Source organism: Pinus tabuliformis, chromosome 7, assembly GCF_031772625.1.
Source record: "Pinus tabuliformis cultivar Carrire ecotype Pingquan chromosome 7, CPIR1, whole genome shotgun sequence".
NCBI lineage: Eukaryota > Viridiplantae > Streptophyta > Pinopsida > Pinales > Pinaceae > Pinus > Pinus tabuliformis.
The window spans coordinates 1732144364-1732163787 of record NC_142293.1 but is presented as its reverse complement, the minus strand read 5'-3'; the positions used below and the strand labels follow the sequence as shown (position 1 = coordinate 1732163787).

The following is a 19424-nucleotide window of genomic DNA, read 5'->3' as shown; positions in this document are numbered from 1 at the left end:
TTACCAATCCAAAGCACATCATAAGCAATGGATTTCAGTGCTAAGTTCAATGAATGGACAATGCAAGGTGTCCAAAACACCTGTGGATATTTAGCTTCCACAATCATGCCAGCAGCCTTGCAAACAGGTGCATTATATGTAATGATTTGCACACAAGAATCAACACCCACATCTTCAATAATTTTAATAAATAACTCACCCATAAATTGTGCATCCTTGTATTCTCCAAGTGTATCCACTTCTTTCAAGAAAACTAGACCATTCAAGGAAGACACCATGAAGTTGATGAGTGGGTGTCGTGCTGAATTTGTCCATCCATCAGAAACAATTGCTAACCCTAGATGTTGGCCATGATGCTTTAATAGGCTCAAGCATTTTTTGCACCTCTTTTTTTGCCTTCGTCAACAATGTGGTTCGAAGTTTCTCTGAACCAGGAGGCACATACCATGATGGAGACCCGTGAGTTAGAGCTCGACACATCTCAATAAATAGAGGTGAGCGTGCAACATTAAATGATATGAAGTTTTGATAGAAAAAGAAGGCAATGGTGAGATCAAGCTCTTCCTGTTTTTCTTTTTGAAAAATCTTGTCCATTGGACCAAGTGAAATTGCTTTTCTTTTTGCTGCTTGTCCCCCAATAGAACTCTCAAATGGAAATTTGGTGGTCCCTTTCCTCAAAAATGGAAGGGGGTCTTCATTCTTGGTTTTTCTTGATTTTGCAGCCACATTTGCCGTACCAACAATGAACTGTTTTTCCATTTCTTTCCTCGTTTGTAAAGGAACAACTTTACAAGCTCCAACTCTACAACCTGGTAAAGCCAACAAATGGCCTTTCACACGGTAATATGTGCTTTTGAAAGAACTGTGACAAAAGTTGCATGTCCATTGCACATTGCCTCCTCCCTTCCCCTTGGCGCTTGTCCCATCCTCTCTTGTGACATACTTCCACAAGGGATATTTCTCAATGTTTTCTTTAGGAGGAAGTCTTCCCTCGAACATTACTTGCAGCAGACTGATGATATTGGGGGAGGAGGGGCATCTCAAATGGAGACATTCTTCCCCTTCCTTTTCCCCCTACCTGCTGCGCTTGATTGAGCCATGAATACTGTAAAAAAAAAAAACAAAACATGCACAAATTTGTAAAAAAATTCATATACAAACTGTTGTAATAGAAATGCAAAAAAATAGAGATGAAATGCACTTACTTGGTGCTTGAATCTCCTTGCCGAATGCTCCAAACCCTTAGCTCCTTGCCCACAACTCACTATTTGCAAAAACGAATGAGAGAAATGGTAAATAATGAAAAGAACAACGTTGTTTTTATCGTGTTGGATTCGTGGGATTCAGACACGTGGCCTGTTTTGGAGATGCCACTCCTCCCCCAATATCATCAGAGTCTGCTGCAAGTAATGTTGAGGGAAGACTTCCTCCTAAAGACAACATTGAGAAATATCCCTTGAGAAAGAAGAAGCTGATACAAACTACATTGTGCGATGCGAGTCGGCGAAAGAAGCTAGGAGAAAGAAGAAGCTGATACTTACAAAACATTGAGAAAGAAGATGTATAGTAACAAAATCATAGGTTCATTCTTCTTGACCTTGAAGTACATGTTTGGATCAATATCACTTTTGGAGAAACCAAGTCTTGTCAGATAATTGTCAATTCATGTATACTAGGGTCTGAGTGCTTGCTTAAGTCCGTACAAGGCTTTCCTCAACCTGCAAACGTGAGACTCTCTACCATGGACCTTAAAACCTCGAGGTTGCTCTAAATACACTTCTTCTTCAATAACATCATTAAGAAAAGTAGTCTTTACATCCATTAGATGCAAATTCCAACCCATAGATGAAGTAATGGAAATAATGGATCTAATAGTAGCGTACCTGGTAATCGGAGCAAAAGTCTCATCATAGTCTTCTCCCTCTTTTTGGGAGAGTTTGCAAAGAAGCTGGGAGAAAGAAGAAGCTGATACCAACAAAACATTGAGAAAGAAGATGTATAGTAACAAAATCACAGGTTCATTCTTCTCGACCTTGAAGTACATGATTGGATCAACATCACTTTTGGAGAAACCAAGTCTTGTCAGATAATTGTCAATTCATGTATACTAGGGTCTGAGTGCTTGCTTAAGTCCGTACAAGGCTTTCCTCAACCTGCAAACGTTAGACTCTCTACCATGGACCTCAAAACCTTGAGGTTGCTCTAAATACACTTCTTCTTCAGTAACATCATTAAGAAAAGTAGTCTTTACATCCATTAGATGCAAATTCCAACCCATAGATGAAGTAATGGAAATAATGGATCTAATAGTAGCGTACCTGGTAATCAGAGCAAAAGTCTCATCATAGTCTTCTCCCTCTTTCAGGAAGAAACCTCTAGCCACAAATCTCGCCTTCTATTTATCAATGTCGCCATCCATTGCATCCTTGATCTTTTATACCCATTTAGAGGACACCATTGATTTTCCTTCTGGTCTAGGCACAATTTCCCATACATCATTCTTCATAATCGATTGGTATTCTTCCAACATTGCATCCTTCCAAACTTGCTGCTTAGCGGCTTCTTCATATGTGGAAGGTTCAACATCAATAATATTAGTCACCAACGTTGCATAACTAAAATATCTCTTTGGCCTCTTGCTTTCCCTGAAGGTGCCTCGTGGTGCTGCATGTCCTTTGGCTTCCTGCAAAGTAGATCTCAACCAAGCTGGCCTTTTCTTGATTTCAGGAACAATCGAGTCCATTGGTTTGGTTGGCCCTTCTGGCTCTTCTTGATAATCAACGAGATGTTTAGAAAAATATGATGGCTAGATCCTTCTTCTTTTGGAGCTTTGTGTTTTTCATCTTCAACAGAGTCCACTTCTTTAGACTTCCAATAAGCCACGTTTTCATCAAAAGTCACATCCCTGCTAACTTCAACTTGTTTTTGTCTTGGAATATATATTCTATATGCCTTTGATGATTCACTATAGCCAATGAATATTCCTTTCTTTCCTGAAGGTTATAATTTCCTTCTCTTATCTTTAGGTACATGAATATAAACAAGACAACCAAATATTCTTAAATGGCCAACCTGGGGTTTTTGTCCGATAAATGCTTCTTTAGGAGTCTTGTCTTCCAAGATTTGATTAGGACTTCTATTTTGAATGTAGACAATGGTCATCGATGCTTCACTCCACAGAAACATAGGCAAATCCTGCTCATGCATCATTGCCTTGACAAATTCTTCAATGGTTCTATTCTTTCTTTCAACAACACTATTTTGTTTTGGATTATAAGGGACTATCAACTCCCTCTTAATCCTAGCTTCTTTGCAAAAGGCAACGAGCTCCTTGGAAGTATATTCACCTCCATTATCAGATCTCAAGATTTTTATAAGATCTTCAAGTTTTTGACTTCAACTTTGAACACTTGGAACTTGTCAAAGACGTCATCTTTTGTCTTCATGAAGTAGATCCACGTTTTAAATCATCAATGAATGTTACATAATACAAAGAGACTCCAAGAGATTTCACTGGAACAGGACCACATACATCAGAATAGATTAAGTCCAAAACTTCCATGGATCTACTTTCACTATTTGGAAAAGGCTTCTTAACATTCTTTCCAAGCGCACACCCTGTACATACTCCTTCATGCTCTTCCTGCAATTCTGGAACACCTAAAACCGTTTGCTTTAAGGCTGGCAAAGCTTTATAGTGAAGGTGAGCATATCTTCTATGATGATTTTGGGTAGCATCGGATGTGCTCTAGCTCCAAAATTTTGTGGAGGGGCTAGAACACATGAGATCTCCAAGACCTAGAAATCATTTGGAGAAATTCCACCCGGATGAGGAGTTATTAAAATAATTAATATTTTTAATGGGTTCCTAAGTCTAAACTTAGGAAAATAAAAATATTAATGGGTATTAATAAAGATATGGGTGAGAAGCTTCTAAGAGACGAGGATCAAGTCTGTTTTAATCTTAGCCGTTGATTAGAGACTTAATCTTGGCCGTTGATTCATCAATAGGAAAAGTATAAGAGAAGACTTGAGAGTCATTTGGAGACACATCGGGCAAATACTCAGTAACTCGAGGGAAATCGATTCTCAAGGAGGAGGAGTTCGATTTCAGAGGGAGAGTTGTAGGGTGAAGGAAGAGGAGGGTTTCAACATCAGTCAAAGATTGAGGAGGAGGTGATGTAGTGCCTCAGAGAGACAATGCAGAGGGAGAGCTCTGAGAGACAGCGCAGGCAGGGACGAGATCTCATGTAGTCCTCACGCAGATGATGCAGGGGTGATGCAGTGAAGGATAAAGGGTCTCTGTGGTGTCAAAATTTCTCCTAACTGAGGAGGAAAATTATCTCAGGTGTTTTCTAGAAGGTTTTTCTACATATTGCAAAATTATTCCTTATAAAGAGATTGTTGCTAAAGAATAATAAATAAACCCTCAGCTGCTGCACTGATTTTCCCGCATTGGGTTTTTCGGAGGACAATTGTCCAAAAATAACTGTGTTGATGTGATTGATTCTTGTGCTTGTATATCACTGTTATTTTTCTCTATGCTATTATGTGATAACTGCAATAGAATTTATTTTAAAGTTTGCTGAAGGGTTTTGTAAACAACTTATTGTGAGCAATAAGTAGGAGAAATGAATCAGTTACTGCAGTAGAATTTTGTGTCAGAAATTCTAACATGGTATCAGAGCAAAGATCAAGCAACAAAGGATATGCTATGGGTTAGGAGTATGATGTCGGGGCATCAACTCAGAAGGACCCACGCAGATCTGCAGAGGGAGAAGAGAGCACAAGGAACATGGATCAGGATTATTCTATGTTAGCTTCCAGACTGGAAGAAGTCGCTTGCTTAGTGAGTTCTGCCTCCTCTGAGGTTTGGTATATAGATAGTGGAGCTTCTCGGCACATGACATGAATACTAGATTTTTTTTCAAATTATCAGGAAGAAAGGATGAACTTCCAAATCACCATGGGAAATAAGTCAAAATGTACCCCTGTAGGAAGAGGTATCATAGTATTTTAAACAAAAGTAGGGGATCGACTTCGAGCAACCAATGTGTTGCATGTGTCGGGATTGGGGATGAACTTACTCTCTTTATCTTAGCTTCAAAACAAGGGCTATGCTGTTTTCTTCATTAAGGAGAAAGTATATGTCAAACACCCGAGTTGGAAAAAGAAGGCCCATTTTGGAGTCCGAAGTAACAGGCTGTATAGATTACAGCTAGAATCTCCAATGGCACTGATAGGCAATAGTGGGGAAAAAGATTTGAATGAACTATGGCATAGGAGGATGGGACACACTTACACCATGGGGCTCTAAGAATTCTCGGGAGAACAATGTTAGGAGTTCCAGAGATGAGTGCCGAACGAGATGATGTATGCAGAGGATGCGCACTAGGCAAGTACGCCAAAGCTGCTTTTTCCAAAAGCAACAATAGGGCTAAGAGTGTTCTGGGATTGATATACTCAGATTTCTGCGGACCCATGTCCATAAGAGCTCTTAGTGGTTTTCGAGTACTTCGTCACCTTCATTGATGACCATTCTAGAAAGACTTGGATCTACTTTCTAAAAACCAAGGATGAGGTTTTTGGTTGATTCAAAAAGTTCAAGGCTCTAGTTGAGAATCTGACAGGAAAGAAGATAAAGATATTGTGCTCAGACATTGGTGGAGAATACATCGACAAAGACTTCATTGATTTTTGCGCAAGGGAAGGCATCAAAAGAGAGTGGACAACCCCCTATAATCCGAAGCAGAATGGAGTAGCAGAAGGAAGAACAGGACTATTGTTGAAGCAGCCAGGGCGATGTTGTATGATCAGGATATGCCCAAGTTTCTATGGGCAGAAGCATGCAACACAACAGTGTATGTCCAGAACAGGACTCCTCACAGGGCATTAGGTAAGATTACTTCGGAGAGTGTTTTCACCAGTAAGAAGCTTGAGGTGAGTCATTTCAGGATATTTGGGAGTTTGGCATGTTGCCATGTACCCGAAGAAAACAGGGAGAAATGGGATCAGACTGCGGAGAAAGGATATCTTGTGGGATATAGCGAGAATGCTAAGGCATATAGAGTTTATCTTCCGGGGAATAGGATGAACGTTATTCGACGAGATGTAAAGTTCATGGAGGACAGAGCTTTCAGGAAATCCCGAGAAATGCCTTCGGAAGAGCAGTCAAAGGATGATCTGTTGGTCTAGCCACTTCGTCCAGTAGAAACTAGCACTGATATTTCTCCTAAAGGAAAAACTCCAGAGGTATCACAACAGATGGAGTCTCAGGGAGAGGAGGAGCAGATAAATATACCCACTACCAGTGGTAGAACGAGCCGGGAACTTCGACAGATACTACGAGATGCAGAGAATTTCGTCGATGCGCCCAAGAACGAGAAAAGGGAGCGTAGACAGCCAAACAGATACCAAGCCTTGGTGGCTCAGGTTGGAGAACCCTCTAGTTTTCAGGAGGCCGTTCAACATCAAGTATGGGTAGATGCTATGGTGGAGGAATACAGTTCCATAATGGTCAATGATGTCTAGGAAGTGGTACCTAGGCCTCAGGACAGGTCAGTTGTAGGTTCAAGATGGCTCTACAAAGTCAAATATGCTGCAGATGGCAGTGTGGAAAAATACAAAGCCAGGTTTGTGGCTAAGGGGTATGCTCAGAAGGAAGGGATAGACTACGAAGAAACCTTCACCTCAGTAGCCATGTATACTTCTATTAGATTCGTGATATCCCTTACAGCACAGATGGGGTGGAAGATTCACCAAATGGATGTCAAGACGTCGTTCTTGAACCGGGTGATAGAAGAAGAAGTATACATTGAACGACTAGAGGGTTTTGAGACACACGAGAAAAATTCTCATGTATGCAGGTTGAAGAAAGCCTTGTATGGGCTTACACATGTACCTAGAGCATGGTACAGTCGAATTGATAGCTACTTGCAGAAGATGGGATTCATCAAGAGTGATGCAGATCCTAATCTCTACTATCTTGTTGTAGAGAATGAGCCTCTAATCCTGGTGTTATATGTGGATGATCTTTTCCTGACAGGCTCATCCAGGCTCATCAAAGATTGCAAGGAGAACCTAGCCACATAATTCGACATGAAGGATTTGGGACAGATGCATTATTTCTTGGGGTTGGAAGTTTGGCAGCAGAAGGGTGAAATTTTCCTTGGACAAGGGAGATATGCTACAGATATTTTGAAAAGGTTCAGAATGCAGGACTGTAGACCTATGGCTACTCCAATGATCACCAAATGGAAGAAGATTGATGCATCCGAAGATAAAGAAGTTGATCCCACCTTGTATAGGCAGCTCATAGGGTCCCTGATGTATCTAGTCAATACCAAGCCAGACATTTGTTATGCTGTCAACACCCTCAGTCAGTTCATGGTGGAACCAAAGAGGGCGCACTAGGCAGCAACCAAGCATGTTCTCAGATATATACAAGGAACAACGCTGAGTGGGGTCACTGACGCAGATTGGGTTGGAAGTTCAGTAGATTAGAAAAGTACCACTGGGTACTGTTTCAACATTGGATCAGGAATGACCTCCTGGTGTAGTAGGAAACATAAATCCATGGCTCTGAGCTCAACTGAAGCTGAATATATGGCAGCTAGCACAACTTTGTGCGAAGCCATATGGCTTAGGAAATTGCTTCTGAATCTATTTAGGAGAAAGATGGAAGCGACTTGTATTTTGTGTGATAATCAGAGTTGCATCAAGCTCTCTGAGAATCCATTCTTTCATGATCGGTTGAAGCACATTGATATCACGTGTCACTTCGTTAGAGACTGTGTCCAACAAGGGGTAGTATAGTTGAGGTACACCCCAACAGGAGAAAAGGTGGCAGACATCCTCACCAAGGCTCTAGGAAGAACAAAGTTTGTTTATTTCAGGGAGAAGACGGGGATGGTGAAGAATCCGTTTCAGTAGCAGAAGCGGATAGTATAAGGAGTTGTAGTGTAGCAGTTAACAGTGGCAGTGCCATGGGCAGCATGATGCAGCACATTCAGAGGGAGCTGCAATACAGATGTAGTAGTGATAGTTGCAGTGTCATGGGCAGCAGTACAGGTTGCAGTAGTGCAATAGGTGAGGGGCAGTAGGCCGAGCATCAACAACGCAAAGGACCGATGTCATGGATCAGTGTGATGCTTCTATTGGGAAGTATTGCTAGAGCACATTCCTCGCTAAGAGGGAGTGTTGATTTTGGGTAGCATCGGATGTGCTCTAGCTCCGAAATTTTGTGGAGGGGCTAGAACACATGAGATCTCCAAGACCTAGAAATCGTTTGGAGAAATTCCACCCGGATGAGGAGTTATTAAAATAATTAATATTTTTAATGGGTTCCTAAGTCTAAACTTAGGAAAATAAAAATATTAATGGGTATTAATAAAGATATGGGTGAGAAGCTTCTAAGAGACGAGGATCAAGTCCATTTTAATCTTAGTGATTGATTAGAGACTTAATCTCGACCGTTGATTCATCAACAAGAAAAGTATAAGAGAAGACTTGAGAGTCATTTGGAGACACCCCAGGCAAATACTCATTAACTCGAGAGAAATCGATTCTTAAAGAGGAGGAGTTCGATTTCAGAGGGAGAGTTGTAAGGTGAAGAAAGAGGAGGGTTTCAGCATCAGTCAGAGACTGAGGAGGAGGTGATGCAGTGCCTTAAAGAGACAACGCAGAGGGAGAGATCTGAGAGACAACGCATGGAGGGACGAGATCTCACATAGTCCTCATGCAGATGATGTAAGGGTGACACAGTGAAGGATAAAGGGTCTCTGTGGTGTCAGAATTTCTCCTCGTTAAGGAGGAAAATTATCTCTAGTGTTTTCTTGAAGGTTTCTCTATGTACTGCAAAATTATTCGTTGTAAAGAGATTGTTAATGAAGAATAATAAATAAACCATCATCTGCTGCACCGGTTTCCCCGCATTGGGTTTTTCCGGGGACAATTGTTCAAAAATAACTGTGTTGATGCGATTGATTCTTGTGCTTGTATATCATTGTTATTTTTCTCTATGCTATTATGTGATAACTGCAGTAGAATTTATTTTAAAGTTTGTTTAAGGGTTTTGTAAACAACTTATTGTGAGAAATAAGTAGGAGAAGTAAATCAGTTACTGCGGTAGAATTTCGTGTTAGAAATTCTAACATTCTATGCCAAAGTTCACATAGATTAGTATCATTATGTACAAGCACTTGAGTAGGTTGTTTCAAAAGTCTATACAACCTTCCTTTACAAACTCCAATTATTCTTGCAAAATCAATACTAGAGCCTTTGGGCCAAACAAGAACTTTGCCATCAACAAAAGCTACTCTATCTCCTTTATCTTCCAAGCATGAAATAGAAACCAAATTCTTCTTCAAACCTAGTACATATAATATGTTGCTGAGATGAATGCTATCACCTGATTCTAGTTCAATGGATGTCTTTCCAATGCCTTTGACTAGATAATTGTTGTTGTCTCCAAGTTACACCTTTTGTGTTAATCTTCTTTCCAACAGACTTGTGAGGTTGTCACGATCTCCCGTCATATGTCTTGAGGTACCACTATCTACTAGCCACAAATCTTCACTATTTGCAATAGAACCAGTAAAAGCAGAGAAATAGAAGAATTCTTTATTACCTGGACTTTCATTCTTTGGTCTCTTTGGAAGTTCCTCAAAATGTGTTGTGGAGGCATGCTGCTTTCCCTTTCTCTTTCTATCAATCCGATCTTTCAAGACAATCACTTCTAAAGTGACCATATTTGTGACAATGATAGCATTGAAGCATACTTCTTAAGGATCACTGGGATCAAGAATGATCTCCTATCTATTGGGGAAGTAATTCCTGACAGGGAAATGACACTCACAACTTTTGGAGGATTACCATCCAAATGGTATGTATTCAGGACTACTCTTCTCAACAATAACGTAATTCCTGGATTCGAGGAATTAATGGCCAGATGCATTCAAGAAGAAACAAGGATGGAAGAACAAGAAATGCCCATACTTAAGGGTCATCCCTCTGCTTTTTCTTCTCATACTAAAAGAAGAAACAATTCCGGGGCTAAATTCAAAAGAAAGGCTGGACCAAAGGGTGGAAGAAAAGGACAATGTTATAATTGCAATAAAATAGGTCACTATTCAAGGGAGTGCCCTGATAAAAGGGACTCTCACCGAGATGATGATGATCAAAATCCCTCTCAAAGCAATCAAAGTAATGACAGGACAAAAGGAAGAGGTAAAAGAAGCGCCGGAAATCAAGGAAGAGGACAACCATTCAAGAAGGCAAGAAATTCCAGGTATGAATCTAATACCGTGAACAATAAGCAAGATGAATATTATCTACCAGAAGCTCTATCTACTACTGCTCCTCCGGACTCGCTGGGAAATTGGCTTATTGATAGTGGTGCCTCAAGGCACTTCACTGGTTACAAAGAAGCTCTCTATGATCTGAAAGAGAAGGAAACCAACCTGGAAATCGTTCTTGGAGATAATACAAAATATCCCATGAAAGGCGTTGGAAATGTCACTCCTCAATTGAGTCAAGGAAATACAATTCATCTACAAGATGTGTTATATGTACTTGAGCTCAAAGAGACCTTGGTGTCCATTTCGGCAACAAAAGACAAAGGCTACAAGGTGACCTTCAACGATGGTAAGGTACATGTATGGAAAAAGAATATTAAAGATGCTTTCACTCGAGTTTCGAGTTGATTCATTATATCAGGTCGGAGGAAGTCCGCTAGGTGTCATGTTTTGTGACACAACTCTTCAGTCCGAACTATGGCAATGAAGGTTTGCTCACCTTCATTATAAAGCTCTACCCGATGTAAGAAAGATGGTGACAGGGATGCCCGAATTCCAAGTAGAGCAAGAAGGTGTATGCCTGGGATGTGCCGAAGGAAAGCTCAAAAGGGGACCATTCCCCTCAAGCCAAAGCAAGACCTCCGATATATTGCAGTTGGTTCACTCAGACATATCAGGTATGATGCCCGTGAACTCCTTGGGAGGATATTCATATTATCTCACTTTTACAGATGATTATTCTCGCAAGTCTTGGATATACTTCTTGAAAAAGAAGGATGAAGTGTTCTCCTGGTTTCGACACTTCAAAGCCTTGATCGAAAATCAAACCGAGAAGAAGATCAAGATCTTAAGAACTGATAATGGGACTGAATATGAATCCAATGAGTTTCATGACTTTTGTAAAGAGGCTGGCATTAAGAGGGAGACTACTACACCATATACTCCTGAGCAAAATGGTGTGGCGGAAAGGAAGAATCGCACAATTGTGGAAGCTGTTCGTGCTATGCTCCATGATCAAAGACTTCCGAAGTTTCTATGGGCCGAAGCTGCAAACACCGCCGTATATGTACAAAACCGATGCCCTCATCAAGCATTGGGTTCCAAGACTCTCGAAGAAATGTTCACTGGTAAGAAACCTGACGTATCTCATTTTAGAATTTTTGGAAGCCCTGTATATTTTCATGTACCAAAGGAGAAAAGAAATAAATTGGGTGCATTTGGAAAGAAAGGAATCTTCGTGGGCTATAGCGAAAATACTAAGGGCTACAGAATCTATGTGGCTGGTCAAAGGGAAGTCGAAATTAGCCATGACATCACCTTTGATGAAGATATGGCTCTTAGCAAAGTAGACAATCTTCCTACTCAAAGAGGATCTAAAGAAGTTGACGCCAGGGAACCAAAGGAAAAGGAAGAAGAGACGATGCCCGATGTGGAAGAACCTATGGATCCTATTGATCCCCCTCCGCCTGAGCCTTCCTCTTTTAGGAAGAGGCCTTCATGGCTTAGGGGGACACTTGATGATGCTGAAGGACACATTGCACCCGAGGAACCTTCCGTGAAAGTAAGAAGCCGAACAGGTATCAGGGATACCTAACTATCATGAGCACGATCATCCAAAATGAGCCTTCATTCACTAATGCCGTCAAGCATCAAGTATGGAAGGATGCTATGACCGAGGAATATGAGTCCATCATGAAAAACGGTGTTTGGGATGTGGTTCCATGACCTCTGGACAAAGCTGTTGTCACCTCAAAATGGCTTTACAAGATAAAGCATGCAGTTGATGGAAGTGCAGAAAAATATAAGGCTCGTTTTGTCGCTCATGGCTTCTCTTAGAAGGAAGATATAGACTATGACGAGATATTTACACCTGTTCCCTGATACGCCATCATCCGCTCGATCATAGCCCTTGCTGCTTCGCAAGGATGGAACCTACGTCAGATGGATGTGAAGACTATGTTCTTACATGGTTCGATCAAAGAGGAGGTCTACGTGGAACAACCAGAAGGATTTGAGATTTATGATCGAAAATCTCATGTGTGCAGGTTGAGGAAGGCCCTCTATGGGCTGAAGCAAGCACCCCGAGCATGGTATGAAAGGATCGATAGCGACTTGATAAAACTGGGATTCACTAGAAGTGAAGCTGACCCTAACCTTTACTTTAAGGTTGAAGACGACAAATCTCTAATACTAGTGCTGTATGTTGACGACCTGTTTCTAACAGATGCAGATCCTCTCATTCACAAATGCAAGAGGGAGCTGGCTTCTGAGTTCGAGATGAAAGACCTAGGACTTATGCACTACTTCCTAGGACTGGAAGTCTGGCAGAAGCCAGGGGAGATTTTCCTATCTCAAGGAAAATATGTGGTGAAGATATTGGAAAGATTCGGTATGGTGAACTGCAAGCCCGTAACTACCCCAGTGGAACTTGACTTCATAAAGTTAAGCGGTAGTGCTGCTGGACCCGTGATACGAAATGCTACCGAGTATCGTCAACTCGTCGGAGCATTGATGTACTTGGTGAACTCCTGTCCAGGTATATGCTTTGCAGTCAACACATTCAGTCAACATATGGTTGAACCTCACCACATACATTGGATTGGTGCCAAGAATATGTTGAGATATCTTCATGGCTGATATTTTTATTAGATTCCTCTCGTCGAGAGGTGTAGGATTGATCTAAAGATCATCAAATTCCGATAAGTATTTATGAAGATATGAATTTATTTTGATTATGGACAAATTGTCAAGTTGGCCAGCAACTTATGTAGGCTCAGAAGCCCAACAGTCATGTCTATTCAACCTCAACATTTTGCATATAAATACAAGGAGTTTTTTCCTCATTTGGACACTTCACTCTCACACACATCTCTCTGCATAGAGAGAGTCTCTCTCTCTTTCTCACACGTGTGGATGAAAAGGAAGTCTTCCTAGGGCAAAAAGGACGTAGAAACAGGACAGCAAGCATCTTTGACCAACATTGACCAGCGTTGACCCTCCAAGGAGTGCGGATTGGGTGTGGTTGCCTCTCCTAGGCAGGCCGCAATTTTTGGCACAAAAATTGAGGTGATCTGACCTCTGGTTTGACCGGTATTGACTGCCCTAGTTTAGCGCTGCAGTTGGCTTCAGAAATCTGCACTTTGAACTTTTGGGGCTGTTCTAGGGCTGTTCCTTCAGGCTGTTCGAAGACAAGGTGACCAGAAATTGACCAAGCATTTTAGAGGTCAATTTCAGTTAGTTTGACCAATTTTGACTTTGCTGATCTAGGGTTTGCTAGTGCTGATATAAAATTACAGAATTCAGATTTTGTACTATTTCTCTTTGCTGAACTATTGAAGATAAAAAAAGATTTGATCAAAGGGTTTCCCCAAATTGGGGTTTGTCCCTGGCTAGCCGCCACATCTTGTGTCTCTTGTCTTGGCTTGTTTTCGGTTGATTATTTAATGTTCTATCTACACTTTACTTAATGTATATGTGATTGCTAATCTGTGATTAATAAAAGAAAAATGAGTAAATTGCACTAAGCATAGAACATACCATAATTTAACACATTGCAATCAATATCCTTCAAAAACATTGCCCCTTGGGGGCATATTGCAATAATATTAATTAATGGGTGGTCTCTTTGGTCTCTCCATCTATCAGAAATGATGGACACCCCTATTTCTGCCCATGTATCCTGGATTGACTGTAGCTGTCTATCCACGAATTGTCTCTCTGATGCCAACAAAGTAGTGCGGACCTTTTCATATCTAGGGCTTTTGTACCCTTTTGGCACTTCATTAATTGCCTTATTCATTTGTTGCCAATAAGGGAATGGCCAAATTGAATGCTAGCCCATTTGCATAGATGCAACGAGCTACATGTTCATCGTCTATGTCTCTACCTTGATTATTGAAAGCTGCTTCAAGAGGGCCTAGAGTGGACCTTTTATTAGTTGTGGCAGCAGACCTAGATGGCAATGGAGGCTTTGTTGTAGAGCTTTGCACAGGGTGTTTTCCCTTAGCAAGCTTCCTATCAGCAGCATCTTGCAAAGATGCATAGAATCTAATTTTTGCAGGACTCAAACCTTGACCAGGGTTGCCTTTTGCATCTTTTGGCCCGGTGCATACTTGCACCTCTATGTTAGTTTCTCTGGTATGTGAGCCATTTTTGATATTTTTGCATTCATTGCACTTCCATTTATACGAACCACCTCCATGATTTTTTCCAATAATCTCCACATACTGCCACAAAGGAGATTTTGGGTTTGTTTTGATGATTTACCTTCCACTCTGCTTTGATGGTTCCATTTGTATAGGTTGTAGGCTATAGTGTGTGACTGCATATATGATAAAATCCAAAATTCATACAATCAAGAATACACAATATAAAAAATTAAAATACATAAAAATTAAAAATTAAAGTACATAAAAATTAATTTAATTTGGCTGCTGGATTCACTAATAATGCAAATGAATTAGAACAGGTAAATTTAAAGTTTTCTGAAGGCTCTCAACTTTCAAGGGAGCCAAAAAGGCTATCTCTGGGACTTTGTCTGCGTGTGGTGTCTGTTTTATATGCTATTTCCTCTAAAATTGGAAATTAGTAGGAGTAGATCAATTGGAAATTAAAATGTCCACTAAAATTGTTATTGACTGGGCAAATGGGAAAAATTTGGAAAATTTGTTGTTACTTCCAGTCATGGAGAGGGTCAATGAAAAAAAAAAATAGATTGAATGTATAACATTCAATATGTTTACAGAGAACTCAATGAAACTGCAGATAAACTATCAAAGGAAGCATTACTCCTACAGAAAGGTTCACTGATTACACTTGAAAAAAATGAGAGAGGTTCTCACATAGAAGATATGTAGTTTCAAGAAGGCTATTCAGGATTTTGAAGCAGATAGCTAGAACCTGTCTTTATAAGCAGTTACTTAGTTTCTTTAAATGGCGGCTATAAACCAGATTTTGTTGGAAAACTGTGCTTGGACAGTTAATGATTGTAGACTGAAGGAAGCTCTTAATATCTCGCAAACAACAGAGTGACCTAGTCCTGTAGTGTATATTTTTATTTCATCTAAAAGTATCAAATATAATGAATTTTTTTCTTGAAAAAGAAAGCTGTATCAATCTTCAGCAACCCTTCACTACAGTGCCTTTCTTTGCTTGCATTCCTAAATTCATGTATGCTTACATAAACCATGAAGAATTAGTAGAGACAGGACAAATTATGTACGCCCCACCTCTGGGAATTTGTCTACATGTGGTATTTGTTTTATATGCTATTTCGGTCGGTTGGATGGGTTGTTTGGGTGGGTTTGCCTGACTGCACGAGTCGAACTTCTGAAAGTGCAATATGAAAATTTTTAAAAGATTTTATGTTTTATATTGGGACCCAAAGCTCAACATACTAGACTTGTTGCATTTTAAAAATTTTCCAGTTCAAAACGCTGAAAAACACATTCTGGAATCTGTAGACAACAGGTAGGTGGTTCCGGTAGCGAGCCCATAATGCATGTGGCATTCCCTAAGTCGAACCACAGGCATAGATAAATGGCCACCCACAAAAATTCAAAAAAGTAAACGAATTCCAAACCTGTGGGGTCGTTCCCTGGTGAATCGTCCTCAGACCTCTGCGTTGTCTGAGAGGAACCCGTGAAGAAATGTCGCTATCCTCAATGTTATCCAACGGACCAAACCTGTGGGGTCGTTGCTTGGTCGCTGTCTGAGAGGGAACCTGTGAAAAAATGTCACTATCCTTATGCGGCGGGTGCTGTTGTCTCACTGTTTCAGCCTGTCGCTATTATATGGCCGACAAATTCATAGACAAGAACAATGAGGGACTGCACATCCAATTAAGCCAAAAAAACCTAAAACTAAAATCCAAAAACAAAAAACCGCGTTGAATAAAATAGCTGAAATCCGGAATTCTACAAGGTATCCGTTTCCGATCTGCGGGATCCGTTTCCAAAGTGAAGGATCCGTTTCCAAGGCGAGGGATCCGTTTCCATCGATCAGGGATTTGCCACGCTGCCGGTTCTTGGACGGATCTAGGCAGATCTGGATCTGGATCAGATCTGTGGACCCTGGACCCTAGAGGGTCGGATCTGGTAACGTAGCTTCTAGATGATATTTTCTTGGAAAATGTGAAGGTTGGGTATTACTTTTCAGTCTTAGTTGCGAGGATTCCAATTTTAATGCCTTTGTGGCTTCCTTTATAGTGATTTTGCAAATAATTATTGTAGATGACTACCATGTGTGAAATTTCCACTCCTCTATCAGAAATCAATTCAACTCCGAATGGCTATGGTGGGTATTGCAGGCATTGTAAAGCCTTTTTTATTTCTGTCTGGTTCTATTGATTTAGTATAAATAACATCATATTTTCAGTTATAGTCTGGTTCTCAAAATTGCTTCATTCTTGCAGGTGTTTGTTTCTGATGGCCAGCCATCTAGGCCTTTGCCTGTATTTGATGATGACTTTGTTACCATATATCCTATTCAACTTAATCATAAGCTTTTGGTTTGTCCATGCTATGAACACGGGATGCAAGACTCTGAAGGATTTGAAGTACAAAAGAATAATTTTCCAGATGCAAAGTCAAAAAGCAAGTATAATTCCTTTGTTAACACCGCTTCCTCTTCCAGCTATGAAAAGCTTGGTAGGCCTACTTCTAGTGATTCCGAAGGCTCCAAATCAGTGGAATCACAAAGTGACAAGAGGAGTCTTCAGAGACATTTGTCTCAAGAGGATCATCATCCAAAGATCAGTGAAGTCCTTAATAAAGATACTATTACCTACGAAGGAAGGAGGGTTTCAGCTGAAGAAAAATTAAAGATGAGGGGACTTGGCAGCAGCAGTTCTGAGCAGTGTAGGTACCCAAATGGCAAGAAGAGGAAGAAGGATGGTTCGAGGGATCTTCTTGATTCAAATGTAGTGATCTACGAGGGAAGGCAAGAATGCTTACGTACAGGTGCAACTATTGAACATGTTCATGAACAGACTGAATGCCAATGGAGAGTGAATAACAAGTTGGAGAGGGAGCTACCTAATTTGCCAGATGGTGCAATCCCTGTGTACATTAAAAGTCCATCAGGCATAGTGACTGTGATTGATGAAAATATATTCAAAGAAAAGCAATTGGCTAGTGACAGTGGCCAAGATGATCAAACAGCATTAAAAGCTGGGGAACTTATTGGATTTGTGTGCTATATGAAGAAGTTAAGATCAGCCTATATAGTGGTTAATTGTGAGACTCTGGAATTAGCAGATGAACTGCATCGGTATTCACTACTTAGTTGCATTTCCTGTTGCAATACTGATAAAAATGGTGGAGGTAGCTGTACATATTCAATCTCTGCAGTCATTCATTTATCTCCTCCTAGTGTGTTGAGATCCAAAAAATATATTTCATGGATGAGACATCTAGGAGATGATATCTTGCATATAAACATGCAGGACAGGCCTTCTGAATATGGTTTCCTCTGTTCCTTCACAACTCTGGCTAAAATGAATATGGTTAACAAAGAAATCTTTCCTCTCCCATTCAATGCATCACTACAACAACATCAAACAGATAACGAGAATGTGAACTTTTTGGGTTTTAGTAGGCAAGTAAAGACTGGTCAAATGCTTATGTGTATAGTGTTTCAGAGGACTCTAGAAAGTGAAGTTCAAGTGGTTGTAGATGAGTCAATGTGTCGAGAAAAAATGAATGTAGATTTAATACAGAAAACATTGGCTCAAAGCAGGCCTGACCTAACTAAAACAATTAATAAGGTTGCAGAAGATGTTTTAGTCTCATCACAAAGTGCTAGCATGCAGATGAGTGCAAACAAGTTAGCAGCGATAGCTCTACGGGAGAAACTACTGCAGCAGAGAAAACTAACTAGTAATGATTCAACCACTCAAGGTGTTTGTGTTGTATCTTCCAACATCTTTAGTGCAAACAATCTGAATTGTGAAAGGCTTGGAAAAATTCGAAACCCGCTTTGTAATGTCAGAGAGCAATCTTCTCTATTCAAGTTGCTTTTCCTAGGTACAGGATCTGCTGAGCCAAGCAAATACAGAGGAAGCAGTGGCATTCTTTTGCAGATGCACAATAGTGGAGCAAGCATGTTGTTAGATGCAGGAGAGGGTGTTGCAGGACAGATTCTTAGAGCTTTTGGCAAACACAAAATGGAAATGGTAGTTAATGGACTGCAGTGTGTGTGGATTTCACATAAACATGCAGATCATGTTTTGGGGATTTTATCCATTATTGCTACAAGGTCGGAGGGTGGTCCAGATCTTTTAGTTGTTGGATCAACAGCAGTTCATAAATGGCTTGTAGAGGTATATTGTTGTGTTCTTCGCAGACTACTGACTTTTATCTCATGCATTCATATACAAATCTCCCAATTTTTTATTTCAATATTATTTTTATGTGGTATGTCTCTAACTTTAAAGTTTTGTGTATATGCAGTAGGTTGTATTTTAGTCATACTTTCCAGTTAGTTGCATAACTGAGAAGCTATGGCCTGTGTTATTTCATCTTTGTTGAAAAGCTGCCAAGGTTCAGAAGGCTTTTTTGGCCTTGACTAGGAAATCGTTTTCAGACCTTAATGTATATGTGTGTATTCGAGGTTATAATGCCATCACTCAGACAAATGTGCACCTCTTTTCCAAAATCATCAATAGTCAATAAGATAAGTTTTTTTCATTTTGCAGTGGCTGCTTGAGACTTGTTGATAGACCTATTAATAGACTTATAAATTATGTTGGTTTAACTTGTTAAAATTTCAATACATGGTGAGCAGACCTGCAAACTACAAGCCTAGAAATCTGAAAACTCAATGAACTCTCAAACTGCTGTTTGGATGGTAACTGAAAAGTATGAGCAACAATCAATAAAAAATTGCAGCACTCAAGAGTCAAAAGCACATCTGTTTTTCTTTTATTGACTGGAAGATAAAACTGTACAATGCAATGACTGCAGAATTCCAGTGTATATTAACCAAGCAGGACCCTGTCTATAGAAAAGCAGGCTAGGGTTTACAATGCTAGAACACTAACCATAGCCACCTAGGATAGAACACCAAGCATGCATGCATGTGTTGGGCCGCCTAGGGAACTGCCCCTCAGCTGGATAAGACTCATGCTAC

The 19424-nt window shown here is 40.3% G+C and overlaps 1 protein-coding gene across 5 annotated transcripts in view; it reads left to right on the top strand.

Annotated features, from left to right (window-relative positions):
- LOC149255262 (uncharacterized) overlaps window positions 1-18791 on the top strand; it is a 47502-nt gene extending 28711 nt beyond the window's left edge. For all 5 annotated transcript variants that reach the window (XM_089460416.1, XM_089460417.1, XM_089460419.1 and 2 more), the window contains one exon: window positions 16708-18791. In XM_089460416.1, the coding sequence (XP_089316542.1) occupies window positions 16708-18777 (2070 nt within the window). In that variant the 3' untranslated portion in view covers window positions 18778-18791. The remainder of the gene's footprint in view (window positions 1-16707) is intronic.
- Window positions 18792-19424: the final 633 nt, after the last annotated feature.